Source organism: Halichoeres trimaculatus, unplaced genomic scaffold (genome assembly GCF_033239565.1).
Source record: "Halichoeres trimaculatus isolate MK-OKI-2021-1 unplaced genomic scaffold, fHalTri1.1 fHalTri1_scaffold_6, whole genome shotgun sequence".
Lineage (NCBI taxonomy): Eukaryota > Metazoa > Chordata > Actinopteri > Labriformes > Labridae > Halichoeres > Halichoeres trimaculatus.
Window position 1 is genome coordinate 33,528,050 of NW_027437184.1, and position 15,123 is coordinate 33,543,172.

Below are 15,123 nucleotides of genomic sequence, written 5' to 3' on the forward strand. Positions count from 1 at the left end.
TCTGATATCCAAGAACAAGATTTGATGCCTCTGAAAATAGGTCATTGCCATGTGGCAGCGAGATTTCAAACATCCTGGCAACACGAGGATCCTTTCTTTTTATTGGAGTAATCTGATAAAGCAGCTCCTCCTCTGTGATGTCAGTTAGTCACACAACCGCCACCGAGGGATACACCCACCAAGAGCCGAGTACAAACGTATAAACTATACATGTTAGAGCACCGCTTTGACTCACCACACTGAAGCGTCCTGAGATGATCTGAGTCCAGGTGGATTTTCTTCCTCCTGAGCTGCAGAACCGTCCGGGTCTGACTCGGGGTCCAATACAAAAGGACGTATCCTACACTCTGCCATTTTATTAGTGCTATCAATGCCTTACGGTGAAGTTTTGGCAAACAGCAAACTCGCTCGGTCTGCTCCATTCAATATGGCGATTTTGTAAATACTGCCATGCTGCAAAAACCGCCCCCTGGCTCTACCCCCTCTATCCCTCTGATAGAACTGACCAATCAGAGCACAAAGGGCTGTGACGTTGCGAGGTTACTGGAGGTCATTCTGGAAACGGAGCGTTTCAACAAGATCTTCAGAATGGCCTAAAATGAGGATATTGAGAACGCTATTGTGGGGCAATGAAGGAACTAAATGACTTGTACTGAGGGCAGAAATGCTTTACAGGCATCCTAGTCTGGCATAGTGAAAAGGAGAAACAAGCATGATATGTCCCCTTTAAGATCCAATAGTGTAAAATGTAAATCTTTGCAAATGCTCTTTAAATGTGATCAGGCGTGTATTCCACAAGAAGGGACCAGGTCAGAGAACACCAGAATACTCCTCTAAGAGCTTGAATTAAATGGTACAAATAACAGTTTGTAAAATGTGTGCTGATGAATTTCCCTTTTCTAATCCCAGCAGAGGTTTGCAGAGAGATGGAAAGTCGTTACCTGAGCCAGCGTGGTGTCGATGAGAAGCTGAGGAGTTGTTGCCACAGAAGAGGGAACCGGGGCGAACGCTGTGTTGGATGAACTCTCAAAATAACCACAGTCAGCAAAACCAGTCTGCTCAGTGGTCTGTCCTCGATAGTTTGTAAAAATATCTGAGGAAAAAACAAACACTGTCAGTCAGACTATTCTTCTTTGCTCATTAAACTCCTAGTCAGGAGTGGACCTCCAGTTTGAGAACCACAAGTCAACACCACACATGTAGTCAGTTAGCCGGCAGGTTGTAAAAGGAAACACAGTTAAAAACTGGTGAAGAAAAAACAAGAATGATCTATTTAAATTTAATACTGCTCAGAACAATTTTGTTTTTTTCTGTTTTTTGAGAAAAACATCAATAACAGAACAGACGATGAATATTTTACACTCATGGCTGTGTCGCTCTGACAAACTCTGTGACCAGGAGATAGACAGCTGATCCCTCTGGACCCCGGAGAGCTGTGTGAGAGCAAACAGCTACACACACACACACACACACACACACACATATTGCAGCAGTGGGAGACACAGACTGACTTGTAGCCTCATTGTTGTCTCCTCTGTGAACTGTGTGTCCGCTCTGAAAAAGTGAGCAGCCCCATGTGAAAAACATCTCCTGAGTACCAAATATTCTCCTTCATCAGAGAATAAACTGTTACATCAAAACCTGATAATTAGGTTTTATTTAGATACTTCACGTTAACTGGGAGGATTGAGGCTAGTTGCAGAAAAAACAGACGTCACGTGCACACCCAGCCATAAAAACAGACTTTTACGGCATTGAAAAGGACATTTACAGCCTTGATTCAAAAAACGTCTTGGGTCTTAAACACTCATTTCACTGTCAGCATACACTGTACAGTGGGTGAATGTTTTTCTAACTCTGAGGTTTAGAAGTTGTTAGGATCTTTGATTGTCCAACCAGAGACACAGCTCAAGTCACGTGACTGACGAGCGCCCTGTAGCTTTCCAAATGAAACTCACAGCCGATGTCATAACAAATGCGGCTCCGCCTTGTGCACAACTGAGCATGACGTATAACCAGTTAATAACTGGGTGGCACGTAAACTTCCAGTCACCATAGATCGCCATGCTACTGATTGACAATATTAAATGTTTGTCATCAAATTATCCAAAACGGTGCATTATAGTCATTGCTATATGGTTAAAATCAATAGTTATGTTCATGTTTTTAATTGTGGCCTGATTTTTTTACGCACTAAAGGACATTACATGTGATCATACATAGGTGTCCTCTTAAAGACAGGATGACAGCTCTATCAGCCTTCTCCAAACCTCTGTTGTGTGCTTTAGAAGAGATAAAACATGTTGAATGGACTGAAAATTAATCTCTTGTGAAGAAATCATAAACATTCGTTGGTGTGTTCAGTGATTAAAGTTGATATGCTGCTGGAAAGTTTCATAGATGTATGCTAACCGTTAGCATACCAAGAGAATTCTTGATGTAAGTTAGCATCAAGTTGGCGCTTAGTGCTCTATATTTATATGCTCTATATATTAGAAGCGAAAGTGATTTGTGACTGCCGTCAACATCGGGTTTATTCACACGTCCTTTTTGGCCCGTTTGCTCTAGCTCAATTCTGTAAAAAACAGATAATTCTACACTCTTTACTGCATTAAACAAGCCCTGAATGATCGATATATATCCTGTGTGTAAATCTAAAGAATTCTTTGAAAATTTGCTTCCATCTTCTTGGTGTCCTGTTTCAGCTTGGGGCTGCTCTGCACCAATGAGCAACAGTTTGTGTGTTCAGAGCATGTAAAACTGAAAATACTTCACTTTTCTTTGATCCAAGTCTTGAATTAAGTGTTTTGTACATAGTTCCTCACAGTTTTTAGCCTTTAGCCCTGGTTCTCCTGACCTCATAGAAGTATAGAAGTTCATATTGCAGTGAAAATCGAGTCAACATCAAGTAAAAATGTGACAGAAGCAAAAACCGTCCTAAAAATCAAATCAGCTTATCTTTGGTGCAGGACTGTGTAGATTTTGTTAAGATAGAACCATAAAACTTTTTTCATGTGTTCCTTATGCATCAGGGTACCTAAAATGTGTTGTATACATTCCCACCTTATTTTTAAATGTTTTTTAGTGTCTTTAAATGTGATTTTAATGTCCGGGAATTCAAATTCTTTATTTTGGGACCTTAAGCAGATAGGAGATTAAAATGCGATTAATTAGATTAATTAATTACAAATCCTGTAATTAATTAGATTATTTTTTTTAATTGCCTGACAGCACTAGTATAAACACATAATTAAACTTACTTTAAAGAATGATTGACCTGAAACTCTCAACTTTAAACATGAAAGTAAGCCTTCTGGCTCAGGCTAGCTACTGTAAGCAAATTACCTTCAAAGCTCCAAACAAAAACATGTTAATTTTTTAAGCCTTTATATGACTTGCTACATGGTTTTACACTAGATACCTGGAAGATTCTCTGTATATCATTAACAGAAACTTGAGGCAACTCCAGCAAACGCTGTATTTATTTAATAACTGCCATCATAACACCGTCTACTGTCACTGTCTACTGCTTCTTTCGGTAACTGGAAATGCCCATGCCACCGCACGCCAATGCAGAAGCGATCTATGCATAGAGCCTATTGGCTTTATTTCAAGTGTCGGGAACAGACGGGTGATGTCGCGGAGGCTACGTCCATGTTTTATACACTCTATGGGAATGACTGATAAACAGAACAAAAGACAGGGAGACTGAGAGATGGATAGGCAGAAAGTACCTGGTATGTCCATGAAATCATCCAGATTAGGCTGCAGTGGAGTCAGGCCTGGCTGGATTATATCAGCGTTATTGGTATAGGCTGAGACAGAAGACAGAGAAACATCAGAGGAGGACAGAAACTGCTTGATGTGTTTTTACTGTTTAAAATATGAGACACTGATGTTTTTATGTTTGCTATAGTATAAATGTTAAAAAAAAAAAACAATAAAAAAGATCATGACAAGAAATAAAAAAAATTCAAAAATAAAAAAAATGTTACAACATCTACTGCAGAGACTTTATCGTGCATAAAAAACACCAACACTGTTAAGACACACTTGCTCACTTTGGCCTTTGGCGTAGTAAAGTTACTTTTTATGAGGTCTCTTATTTGTTTTGCTTATCTATATTATTGTTTTATGTTTTTATATGTTATATCATTTTATTGTTTTTGTTGTTTCTGCTGTAACTTTTACTGTAAAGTGCTCTATAGATAAAGCTGACTTTGACAGTGGCTGACATTGAAAGCGATGCAGCTTAGTCGATGACGAGTGAAATGACAATTAAATTATCCAATCGTCCAGTTTTTTGTCCATCGAGTTCCAATGACCTCATGTTCTTTTACTTTATACCATGATTCTTACAGGAATACTTCTTAATAAATATTATTTATTAAAAGATAAATACAACTTTTCAATGTTGTCCTGATGGTTTATGAATGATGGGAGAAACAACAAGCACTTTATCAGTAATCAAAAACTGTCTTTGAATGTTGTTTTGAGGTCACTCATCTCCCATTGTGGAAAAATAAAGTTTATTCAATTCTTCTATTTTATTATAATCTGTGTTAGTACATCTGAAAATGCCCTGAGCAAATATCATCTGTTAATTCTCCACCACAGACAGTTTAACTGTGCAGCAACGTGCGGCGCTCTGACTGTAGATGGTTTTGACACAAGCTGAGACCTGGCGAGTGATTTGAGCTCATTCTTCATGAACTTTCTGATAAATGTGGGGCAATGTGATTTTAATGGAAATGTGTGTGAATAAAAACACTGATAAGAAACTTCTTTTTGCTTCAGAGATTTATCTACTTAAAGGTTCAGTCAGTGACAAAAATTAAGTTTAGTCAGATCTGGTCCGGGCTACCCGATCAGAAGACTGTCCCTGCAGTTTCTGTTCACTTAGACAAAGTAAAGGTAGGTGATGAGCGTGACTTTGAATGCCCACTTTAATCTTAAACATCAGTTCTTCATCCTTTTTGAGCACTGTAAACCATCTCATCTTGTATTTCAGACTAAACTCAACCCAGAACAGGTCAGAGGAAACTCAGAGTGCTGACTACTCACTGTCGTGCCGGTCACTTGCCCAGGGACATGGCTTCTGCGTCATGGTGAACAGGGTGTCGGAGATGTCGGACAGCAGGCAGTCCAGGTCAAACATGTGGGCCTCTGGGGGTGTGGCCTCAGGCTCCTGGGACATCTGATTTGACCATTTCTCCAGCTTGGCCTGGCAGATTTGGCCCTGAGGGACATCAGCCAAAGTTCATAACTTTTCAGAAACTTGTCAGAAACTCAACTTTTGTAAGTAACAGCAACAAATTGGGATCCATCCATCAGTCAGAGGGATCCCTCCGACTGGACAGTGATGAGTCAAACCCCCCAGTGGTGACTTAAAAAGTAGCGAAAATGGTCATAAATGGTAAAATCAGACTCGTGATCTTGTTCAAAAATACAAACTCACAAAATTACACTGAACATCCACATCAATAAAAAAAGAACACGTAAAGCTTTGGCGCTTCCTCCACGACCACACTGAAAATCAGCCAGCAGGAACATGTACTCTCCTCCATACACCCGTAAAAACTCACAGATCATGAAGCTCCAGGTCTGTGTTTCCCTCCGCTGTGCTTCACCCTGATCGTCTTGTCTTTACCCTTCTCTTCTAAGTCTGAGGCTATATTTATAGGGAAGCCCGGCTAGGCCGGAAACTGTTGTGATTACGTCTAAGCACACGACATACCCCTCTTATAATTTATTCATTTACCTCTCGATTAGTTTTTCTTTGGAAGGGAGGATAAGTGTGAAAAGTGGAAATGAGGTAAGATTGTTGTGTGCATATGCATATGTGTCTATGTGTGTGTGAGTGAGGTGGAAAAAGCAGAGATGAAAAGTAGTTTGGCCACATTGTTCAAAAACACAAGCCCCTTACAGGTCATCATTATGGTGTTTTTATTCATTTCTTTATTTTGATGTCTCACCGTTTCAATAAGAGCAGCAGCCTTTTGTCCCCGACCTAATTCTGGCTGTCACACTCACGTGCAGACAAACAGGAAGACCTGAGGCCCCGGCAAACACAAAGGGCTGCTGCCTCATCTCAATGAGGAGGAAACACACAGGTATACAAATCTGTGTTCATGTGACCGGGGATGAATCTCAAATGAGAGATACAGGAACTGAGAAAGCTAAAGTCAAAACAAAATGCATTTAATTTCATGTTTTGTTTTGTTTTTTTAAAGGCTATCACAGTCAAGCTTTGAACTTAGGTCCAGTAACGTGTGAGTATGTGCAGCTCTGTCATGACAATCTCTGGAAGGTTTCATGTGAAATGGATTTAGTAACAAAAAAAAAAGGTCCAGCTGAGGATCATGTTATTGGATGTTGAACTTGTGGAGTGAAATCCTGAAAAGATGAGCAGCACTCAGACACCAAACATGGAGGTCTTTATCCCCCTGAGGGAGTTTCTCTATTAGGACAACCTGCAGACTTAAGTCTCCTGTTTATTTCACAGTTACTTACTTAGTGAGTGAAATATGATTTGAAAAATCCTGATTTTGAAATCATTTTGTTGGTTAAAAAAGTAGTTTCTTCTGTAAAGTCCATAGACTGTTTAAAACATGGACGTAGTTTCATCGCGTCTCTTCGTCCTGGCAGACTACCTGTGTTTGTTTATATCTGGCACGCCACGCGCGCAGACTGATACACTAAGCAGCGTGCGCCTCATAGCCAGCTGTGGCTCTGCAGCGGAGGTAGCGCCATTTTACGACATGATGAGAACTAGAGCCTTATTTAGCGGTGTTTTTGTGTGAAAGTAACGCGCTGAAAATTCTCTAAATAAAGCGTGAATGCAGACCGATATCAGATTTTCTCGGTGGGAGTCCGTCTATTTGTGTTTTGGGTAAAGTAAAATATGGCCCCGTCCGAGTGCAGAGGAAACCAGCAGAGGAGCAGGGAGGGGGTGTTTGGTGTGAGCGCTCTGGGCCTCTGCTGCACAAAATCACTGCTGTAGTGGTAATTTCTGCCCTAAACCTTGTGATAGGACCCAACTTGTTCCATCCCTGAGTATCACTTTAAAGTGAACTAACGTTGCTGTTATTACTCACATCAAACCCCATGCTGATGGTGAAATAAACCAAAGTAAACATGACTGCATTGATAATCAGAGGTCACCATCAGAGCCTGTGAAATTAAATCTGTCCATTTCAGGGCGTCCACAGTTTGCTTCTTGTCAAATGTCTCTTCTTTTACTGTTACACCTGAAAATTGTGTTGATCTTGCTGACATCTGCTGTGGTCCAAAGTTTTTTGTGTCTTAAACCCCTCTTGCCTTTTCTCAGCTGTTTTTGACTTTTACCCAAAACATTACCAGTCAGTCGGGCATGTGGCTTATTTAACGCTGGTATCGATCACCTCGAATTAAAAGATATGTCAATTGGTGAGCCCTGGTTTAGTGTTCCTCACAGCCTGGTGCTGTGATGTGTCAGTAATGTTTAACGTTGGTAATTCCTGGTTATGTCCTACCAGTCATCTACCAATCAGAGCTAATGTAACCTCACTCTTCATTTTATTGATAGACTCTCAAGTTTAACGGCGTGCACTCATTAACTTGTTAGCTTGTTAATTAATGTGACACTAGTATGGGGCTCCGATTATAAAGTAGCACACACTACAAATAACAACAATATTTCTCCACATTTAGCTCTAAAACATCACTTTTTCGGTGTATTTTGAGGGATATTTGTGAAATATATTTGTCAAATATACATAAATGTTGAATGTTTTATCTAAATTTTGAATGTTATTTAAAATTGTTATAAATGAATGTCCTGATTCTAAATATTTAGCTACATTTCTAAACATTTTGTCTCACTCTAAATATTTAGCTAAGACTAAGGGCTCTAATTTCGTAGACCATGCGCAGGCGCAGGCGCACCTGCCCTGCGCCGGCCTTCGCCGTGCGCACAGGGCGTGACAGGCGCACTTTGCAAGTTTCCTGCAGTGCCAAGAGAGGCACAGTCCAGGTGCAGATGAGCGCAGAGGGAGGAGAAAAGCCGTGAGTGGGTTTAACACAGGCAAGCACTGTTTTCACCAATCAAATGAGCGCCTCTCCTCGCCTTTAAATGCCTTGCGGCCGAGGCGCAGCATCTGATTGGTCTGAGTGATCCACAGCACTGCGGAGAGAGTGATGGTAGCGGAGACAGTCAGAGCCGCTGTGCCTGCAGCAGGTCAATGGACAGCGGGGCACATCGGAGGACACGACGCGCGTCACCGTGTGGGCCAGCTCCCGAGACCGATGTAATCTGTTCCTTTGTTATTAATAGGAGTACAAAATGAAGAGACAGTTACACAGCTGGCTTATCCATTCAGAATACTTTTGATCCACCTGCACTCCTGGTTTGTCATCGCCAAATAGCAGAGCCTTTGGTGATACACTGTATACTCTCCCAGTGTCTCCACCTCATCCTCCTTACAATAATGTACTCCATCTTTTTAGATCACGTTAAAAATAAAGACTAAAACAGAGAAATATGGGAAATCACGGGTAAATCCTGAGTGACATACATTTATTTTGTCTCTTTTTTTCTTTGTCTTTTCTCTCCCTCTTTTCTTTGAATTAAATGAAATGAGAGAACCAGATATTTACTCTGTATCAGATGTTAAGGCTGTTTATTAGAGGTAGACCGATAAAGCGGGCCGATATTTGGACATTTGTCTCTATCGGCCATCGGCCGTATTTTCTTTTAAAAAGCCGATTTTTGATTCGTTGTATAAAATGACGCAATTTTTGATCAGGCACAAAAAAGATGAGCACCTCAAACTTGTGGAACCACTTGGATACATTACATACTTTTGTTCAAATTATATTAATAAGTTTAAATTTTTGTTGACATTTTAAGAAGAGTGTGAATGTTTACTACTGCTTGTTACATTGTGTGTTTACTCAGACAAAATATTTAATTGTTCTGAAAGCTGAATAAATGTTCAGAGGACTGGACACGACTTGTTGTAATAGATTTCTTTTAGTTGCTCAGAAATTGCTGCGTTTCACAAAAATGTGATAAATATATATTTATTTAACAATTGGCCTGAATATCAAATTGGAAAAATCGGCTATGCATATTGGCATCGGCTGCCCAAATCTGGAAAGCATCGGCATCGGCATCGGCCCCCAAAAAACCCATATCGGTCGACCTCTACTTTCCACTATGACAAACGGCTTTAATCTGACATCAGATGTGACGGGACAGTTAATAAAGATATAAATGTATATGCTGGTTCAGACGGTTACATTAAATAGTGATTACTGTGATTGTTTACTGCATTAAAATGTGCCTGACACTCTGGAAACGTGCCTCCAAGGCTTTGATGACATGTGCGCACATATGCGTCTGTCACCAAATTACAGCTGCGTGGGGTCACTCCGCCTTGCGCCGAGGATAGACCAGGTTGGAGCTGGCGAGCTTTCAGCGCACTTTTTTGGCACAAAACTGTCACTGCGCCAACATGAATCTGCTGACACCTCCCCCTGGCGCGCCGTCACACCCATCTCTGAGCAGAGGGTCTACCAAATTGTCAAATTGGCAGCACACGGCGGTGCGCCGCACGAAATAAGCAATGCGCAGGCTGCGCCAGGCTTGCGCCCCCTGCGCTGCGCCACGAAATTAGAGCCCTAAATATCTATCGAGATTTCTAAATATTTAGTCAAGATTTCTCAATCTAAAGTAAAGATTTTTAAATCTTCAGTAAAGATTTCTATATATTTGCAAAGATTTCTTAAAATGAAGTGAAGATTTCTAAATCTTGAGGTACGTTTTCTAAATATTTAGCAAACCAGCGAATTCACATTGCCGCCTGCCGGAAGCACCAAAATAAAAGTTCGAGAAAGTCAAACACAGTCAGCTAAATCAGCCGTGATAAAATAAGCGTACCAAGTTCTATGACAGCACTCTTGTAGATCCTGTGGCCGACATCGAAGAAGTAGAGCTTATCATTCCTACAATCACTTCCTCAAACATTTATTATGGTTCTACCCGGCGGGCGGGAGTGTGAATTCGCAATGTAGCTAAATATTTTGAAATCGTACCTCAAGATTTAAAAATCTTGACTTGATATTTAGAAATCTTAGTAAATATCTTAAAATATTTGCAAAAGATTTACAAATCTTGATTGGATATTTAGAAATATTTGCAAAAGATTTTTAATCTTTGATAAATATTTAGTCTTAGCTAAATATTTAGAATGAAGCTAAATGTTTAGAAACATTAGGGATGCACGATATTATCAGCACAATATCGGTATCGGCTGATAAAAGCTTAAAAACACGTTTATCGATATCGGCAGATATGAAAATTTCTGCTGATATGCACAGCCGATAAGATGCTATTCAGTTAGGATTATCATTATTTTCCATCTGAAAAATAAACTCCTTGAATAAAATGTAGCACTTCATTTATTTGCGCTGCAGAGCTCTGTGTCTGTCACCAGGTTGTTACAGTAGCTCTAAAATAATCAAATGCAACTTGGTTATGTTTAAAAACGCATTGTACATTTAAAGTTCATGTGATCTAAAGAAATTATTTTTCTCTATTTCAATACTGAATGTCTTGAGTTTGAAAAAACAATACATTTCTTATTTATGGTAAAATCAAATGTTTTTTGTCTTGTTTTATGTGTGTTTCTTAAACAAATAAGACCGTCACAATAAGAGTAACATATAAATTCCAGTACAGGATAGACTTAGCTTTCTTTACAGTGAAAAAAACAAACAAACTTGTGATTATCGGTATCGGTATTGGACAAAAGGGGTTTCGATATATCGGCATATCGGATATCGTCAAAAATCCAATATCGTGCATTCCTAAGAAACATAGCTCAATTTTTAGAATCAGGATATTTATTCATAACATTTACAAATAACATTTATCATTTAGATAAAATATTCAACATTTAGATTTAATATTTGACAAATACATTTCACAATTTATTTTCTAAATCTGCAGAAAAAGTGATGCATTAGAGCTAAATGCAGAGAAATAATGTTATTTGCAGTGTCCACAACCTTACAACTGGCGCCCCATACACTAGAATAAAGCACACATTTCTCTACAGAGCTGCATCAATCATTTCCTAAGGTTGCTGATGTTTGTCCTTCAGAGAAAAATAAAGCTACATTCTTCATACAGTCCAGGAGGCGAAAGGTAATGCAGCTGGGACGCTATGTGTTTCTCCCAATTCGATTACGATTTTTGGGGTGCCGATTCAATTTAAACTGTGATTCTTTGATAGTTCTGATTTTTAGTTTGCTTTTTTAACACCAGACCATGTGAAAATGTTTAATGGTGATGATAATGTTTGCAGACTATATCAGGAGTCATATTTTCCCATAAAATGCACATCATGTGAGTCAGTGAAAAACATTTCGCTCTCTGCTGGAGAAAAGTGGAAACTTTTTTCCAACCCAGTTCATAAACAAAGACTGAAATGAAGAACATAAATTTGAACAAAAAAAAAAACAAATGTTTTTTTAACAAAGGATCCCAGTTTTAAAACTGCAAAACAAAAAATGTCGATACATATGTAAATGGATTTTTTCCTCCCACCCCTAACAGAAAATCATACATCCAGTATGATGTTAAACAGTCCTGTGAGGTCATAAATCCACATGAAGTATATTATTAACCCTCAGTTTTGACTGAGCAGTTTTTCCAGCTGCTGGGTGTGATCATTCATCTGTCAGACGAGATAACACTCAGGGGACATGGAGCGTAAAGACCTGGTTTAGTGACCTTTGACCTGTTAGCTTAGTGCTGATACAGCTCTTTGAAGTGCTGCACGTTACATGAACAGTCAGACAGTCTGATAATATCTTCACGAAGCAGCCAATGTTTTTTGAGTTTGATTCTGCGACTGAAACTAATCCTTGAGACAAACTAAATTCAAGCTATAGAACTATAATCTTTAATTTCAGCCAGTGAGTGGACTTCCACTGACAGCAGAGCTGAGAGTGACTCCAAATATGAAGGTATAAACCAGAGTCAGCGGTGACTTGCAGGGCACATGTCACATTCTCCTGTGATTACTATCATGAATGAGGCGCTTCCCCAGGGACCCTCCCATTCTCTCCCCTGATCTTTTGTTTGTTTCTTCCTCTGTGACGTCACGGCCAAACTCGCTCCCTCTCTGCCGCTCGTCTTTTACAAAGCGCTGCTGGAAGTAGGTCAGATTTGATTAAATGACATTAAATTCTGCAGCTTTTTCAATGAAGATAAGCCTGGAGGGGTGTTTGAGGTATTGTTGCTGCTGCAAATCAATATGTGTCAACTGGCTACAAATGCCGAGCCATGACGCAAGTTGTTTTTGCACGTTTCTGTTTCTCCCCCCCAACATCTGCACTCCCCTCTGGTTAACAGGGGGAGGCTAAACCTCTGGCTAAAAATAGTGGCTTGGGGAACTTTGTTGGTCATATGTTGAAATGTGTTCTTCAGTAAACAATGCTAGAAGGTCACACACACACACACACACACACACACACACTGAAGCATAGGTCATGGGCAGCTCTGGTTTGCAAAGGTTCAAATCAATTCTGTCTGCATTTTTTCACTTTAAGCTTCACAGAAAGAGAGTAAAGTTTTGTCTTACCTCTTGAAGCATTGATAAAATGTCATCCTTCTTTTTCTGAAGCTGCAAAAGAAAACACGAGTAAGTGTCTGAACTTTGGTTCTGAGATAAACAAAACTGGCCTAGCTTCAGGAGTTTTTGGCATATTAATCTATCTAGTTTTGCCTTTCTGCTTGCATATTAATTTTTTTATTTAACCTTTATTTAACCAGGAAGTCCCATTGAGATTAAAAAATCTCTTTTACAAGAGAGACCTGGCCAAAATAGCAGCTGTACAGAGTCACAGTACATAGAAAATGACAAAACACAATCAACAGGTTAAAATAAATAAGCAAATACACACATTGGCTTTCAAGAAAAACAACCATGTGCCTCTGTCACCCCACTCTTAATGATGCACTTAAATTCATTAAGAGATATCAGTGAATCCAGTTTTAGCACTTTTTGAAGATAATTCCACAACCAAGGTGCATTAAAAGAAAAAGCTTTTTTCCCCAGGTCTGTAAAAACTCTGGGTACAGAGAAAAGCAGCAAGTTAGAGGATCGTAACTGGTACCCAGTAGAGCTTTGATACAGAAAGGAACAGAGGAAAGATGGAAGTTTTCCCAGAATTGCTTTATAAATAAAAATCAGCCAGTGTTGTTGTCTGCGAATTTGCAAGTGAAGTCCAACTAACCAAATCATAAAGAATACAGTGATGGGTGAGAGATTTTGTGTTGGTTATGAAGCAAAGAGATGCATGATACACTGAATCAAGAGTCCGCAGTGTGGAGGCAGACGCATGAATACAGAGGATATCACCATAATCAATCACAGACAAAAATGTAGCCTCCACAAGTTTTTTCTTGGCATTAAAAGTAAAACAGGATTTATTTCTAAAATAAAAGCCAATCTTAATTTTAAGCTTTTTTACTAGGTTTGTGATATGAACATTAAATGAGAGTTTGCTGTCTATCCAAATACCTAAGTACTTGTAGGAGGTCACATTTTCAATTCAGTTTCCTCCAGAAGTAAAAACATTAAAATTATTCACCTGTTGTAAGTTACCTCTTGAGAAGACCATGAACTTTGTTTTTTGAGAATTCAAATCTAGCTTTAGATTTTGTAGTGTCATTTGTAAGGACTGATAGAGTTTGCATGGGTGTAGATGACAGTATCATCAGCATAGAGATGTATATGTATTATCTGATACATGTATATGTATTAACTGCATCCGTATCAAACAGATCCTTCAGAGTGTCATGGTGAGGAGAGGGGTCTAAATCACATGGCTTATCAACAGGGGTACCCCAGGGGTCAGTGCAAGCGTCTGCTAAATGAAACTGTAGAACTGTAAAAACAGTGAGTGCTGCCAAGGATGGTGAGAGTTAAATCAGTGTTGCAGCTGATGGACCATTGACTCTACTGAGGGAGTCCATGAGAGTTTTCAAATCTTTTATTTTGATGCAGAAAATGATTTAAGTTAAAAAAAAAATCTTGATCTAGAATAATAAATATGTTCACCAAAGTATATCATAATCAGAGCTGTTGTTTGACAATGGGAGCTCAGCCTATCTTCTGTTGAGATGGTGTGAGGTAAAGAGGGCTTTAAACCTCACCAACAGCTACAGGGTGTCCATCTGTCAGTCAACTGAGCTGTGCCTCTGATTGGACCAACTCATGATCTGACTTATAAAAAACGTCATCCCGTGCAGTGCGGGCTGATAGAGAAACTAGCTACTCAGACAGAAATTATTTTTGTACCAGGTTGTTAATATGTTTTTGTTGTGAAAATCTGCTTCTTTTATTTGGTGAGTGTTGGTTTCTGCATCAGCTCCATTTGTCAAGGCTTGAGGTTGCCACATAGGAGATATCTTCAGGGAACCATGAACCAGCAAAAATGAAGACCAAAAAAGAAAAAGTCCAAAGTCATGGTAATGTGTCCTCTGGGGATCCTGAAGATTGCTAAAAAGTTTGTAGTTACTCATCCTCAGGGCCACCCTGTGGCAAAGGCAGTGTAGGCAAATGCTAGGGGCGCCAGCAATCATGGGGGCGCCTGCATGGCTATCTTTTTTTTGTATAAAAGAATTTCCAGACTTAAATTCAGTAATGTTACAAAATAATCCTGCAAAGCATGACAATAACTTCAAAAAGACCTAACCTATTTTCCTGCACTCGGCTTGACCCTAAAGGGCGCATGATCACAACATCAACACCGCTCCTCCTCACCTGCTCATTTGTGGACGAGATGGACAGGCAGTTTATGCTGCTTAAATGATACTGACCGACAGTACACTAAATAACAGGAATCATGTCAAAAAAAAAATCCAAAGCCTTCAGGAGCCCAGGGGTGAAAGAGAAGAAGAGAGGAGGAGGAGAAACGCTAAAAAGACAGAGGTATGTGCAAAAAGTTATCAAGAATTTTTACTCACAGTTATGCTAGCTTGTTATCGGTTGGTAGTCACGTTTGACTGTGTAAGTCCTTACTTCTAAAAAAGGTAACCTCAATGATTTTCAAAACTTTTAAACAGGT

At 39.5% G+C, this 15,123-nt stretch overlaps 1 protein-coding gene across 2 annotated transcripts in view; it reads right to left on the minus strand.

Annotated features, from left to right (window-relative positions):
* The window catches only part of mlxipl (MLX interacting protein like), a 37,936-nt gene that overhangs the window by 12,452 nt on the left and 10,361 nt on the right, over positions 1 to 15,123 (minus strand). For both annotated transcript variants that reach the window (XM_074672353.1, XM_074672352.1), the window contains exons 5-8: positions 12,633 to 12,674; positions 5,065 to 5,239; positions 3,735 to 3,815; positions 942 to 1,093 (exon numbers count right to left, since the gene is read on the minus strand). In XM_074672353.1, coding sequence (XP_074528454.1) covers positions 942 to 1,093; positions 3,735 to 3,815; positions 5,065 to 5,239; positions 12,633 to 12,674 — 450 coding nt within the window. The remainder of the gene's footprint in view (positions 1 to 941; positions 1,094 to 3,734; positions 3,816 to 5,064; positions 5,240 to 12,632; positions 12,675 to 15,123) is intronic.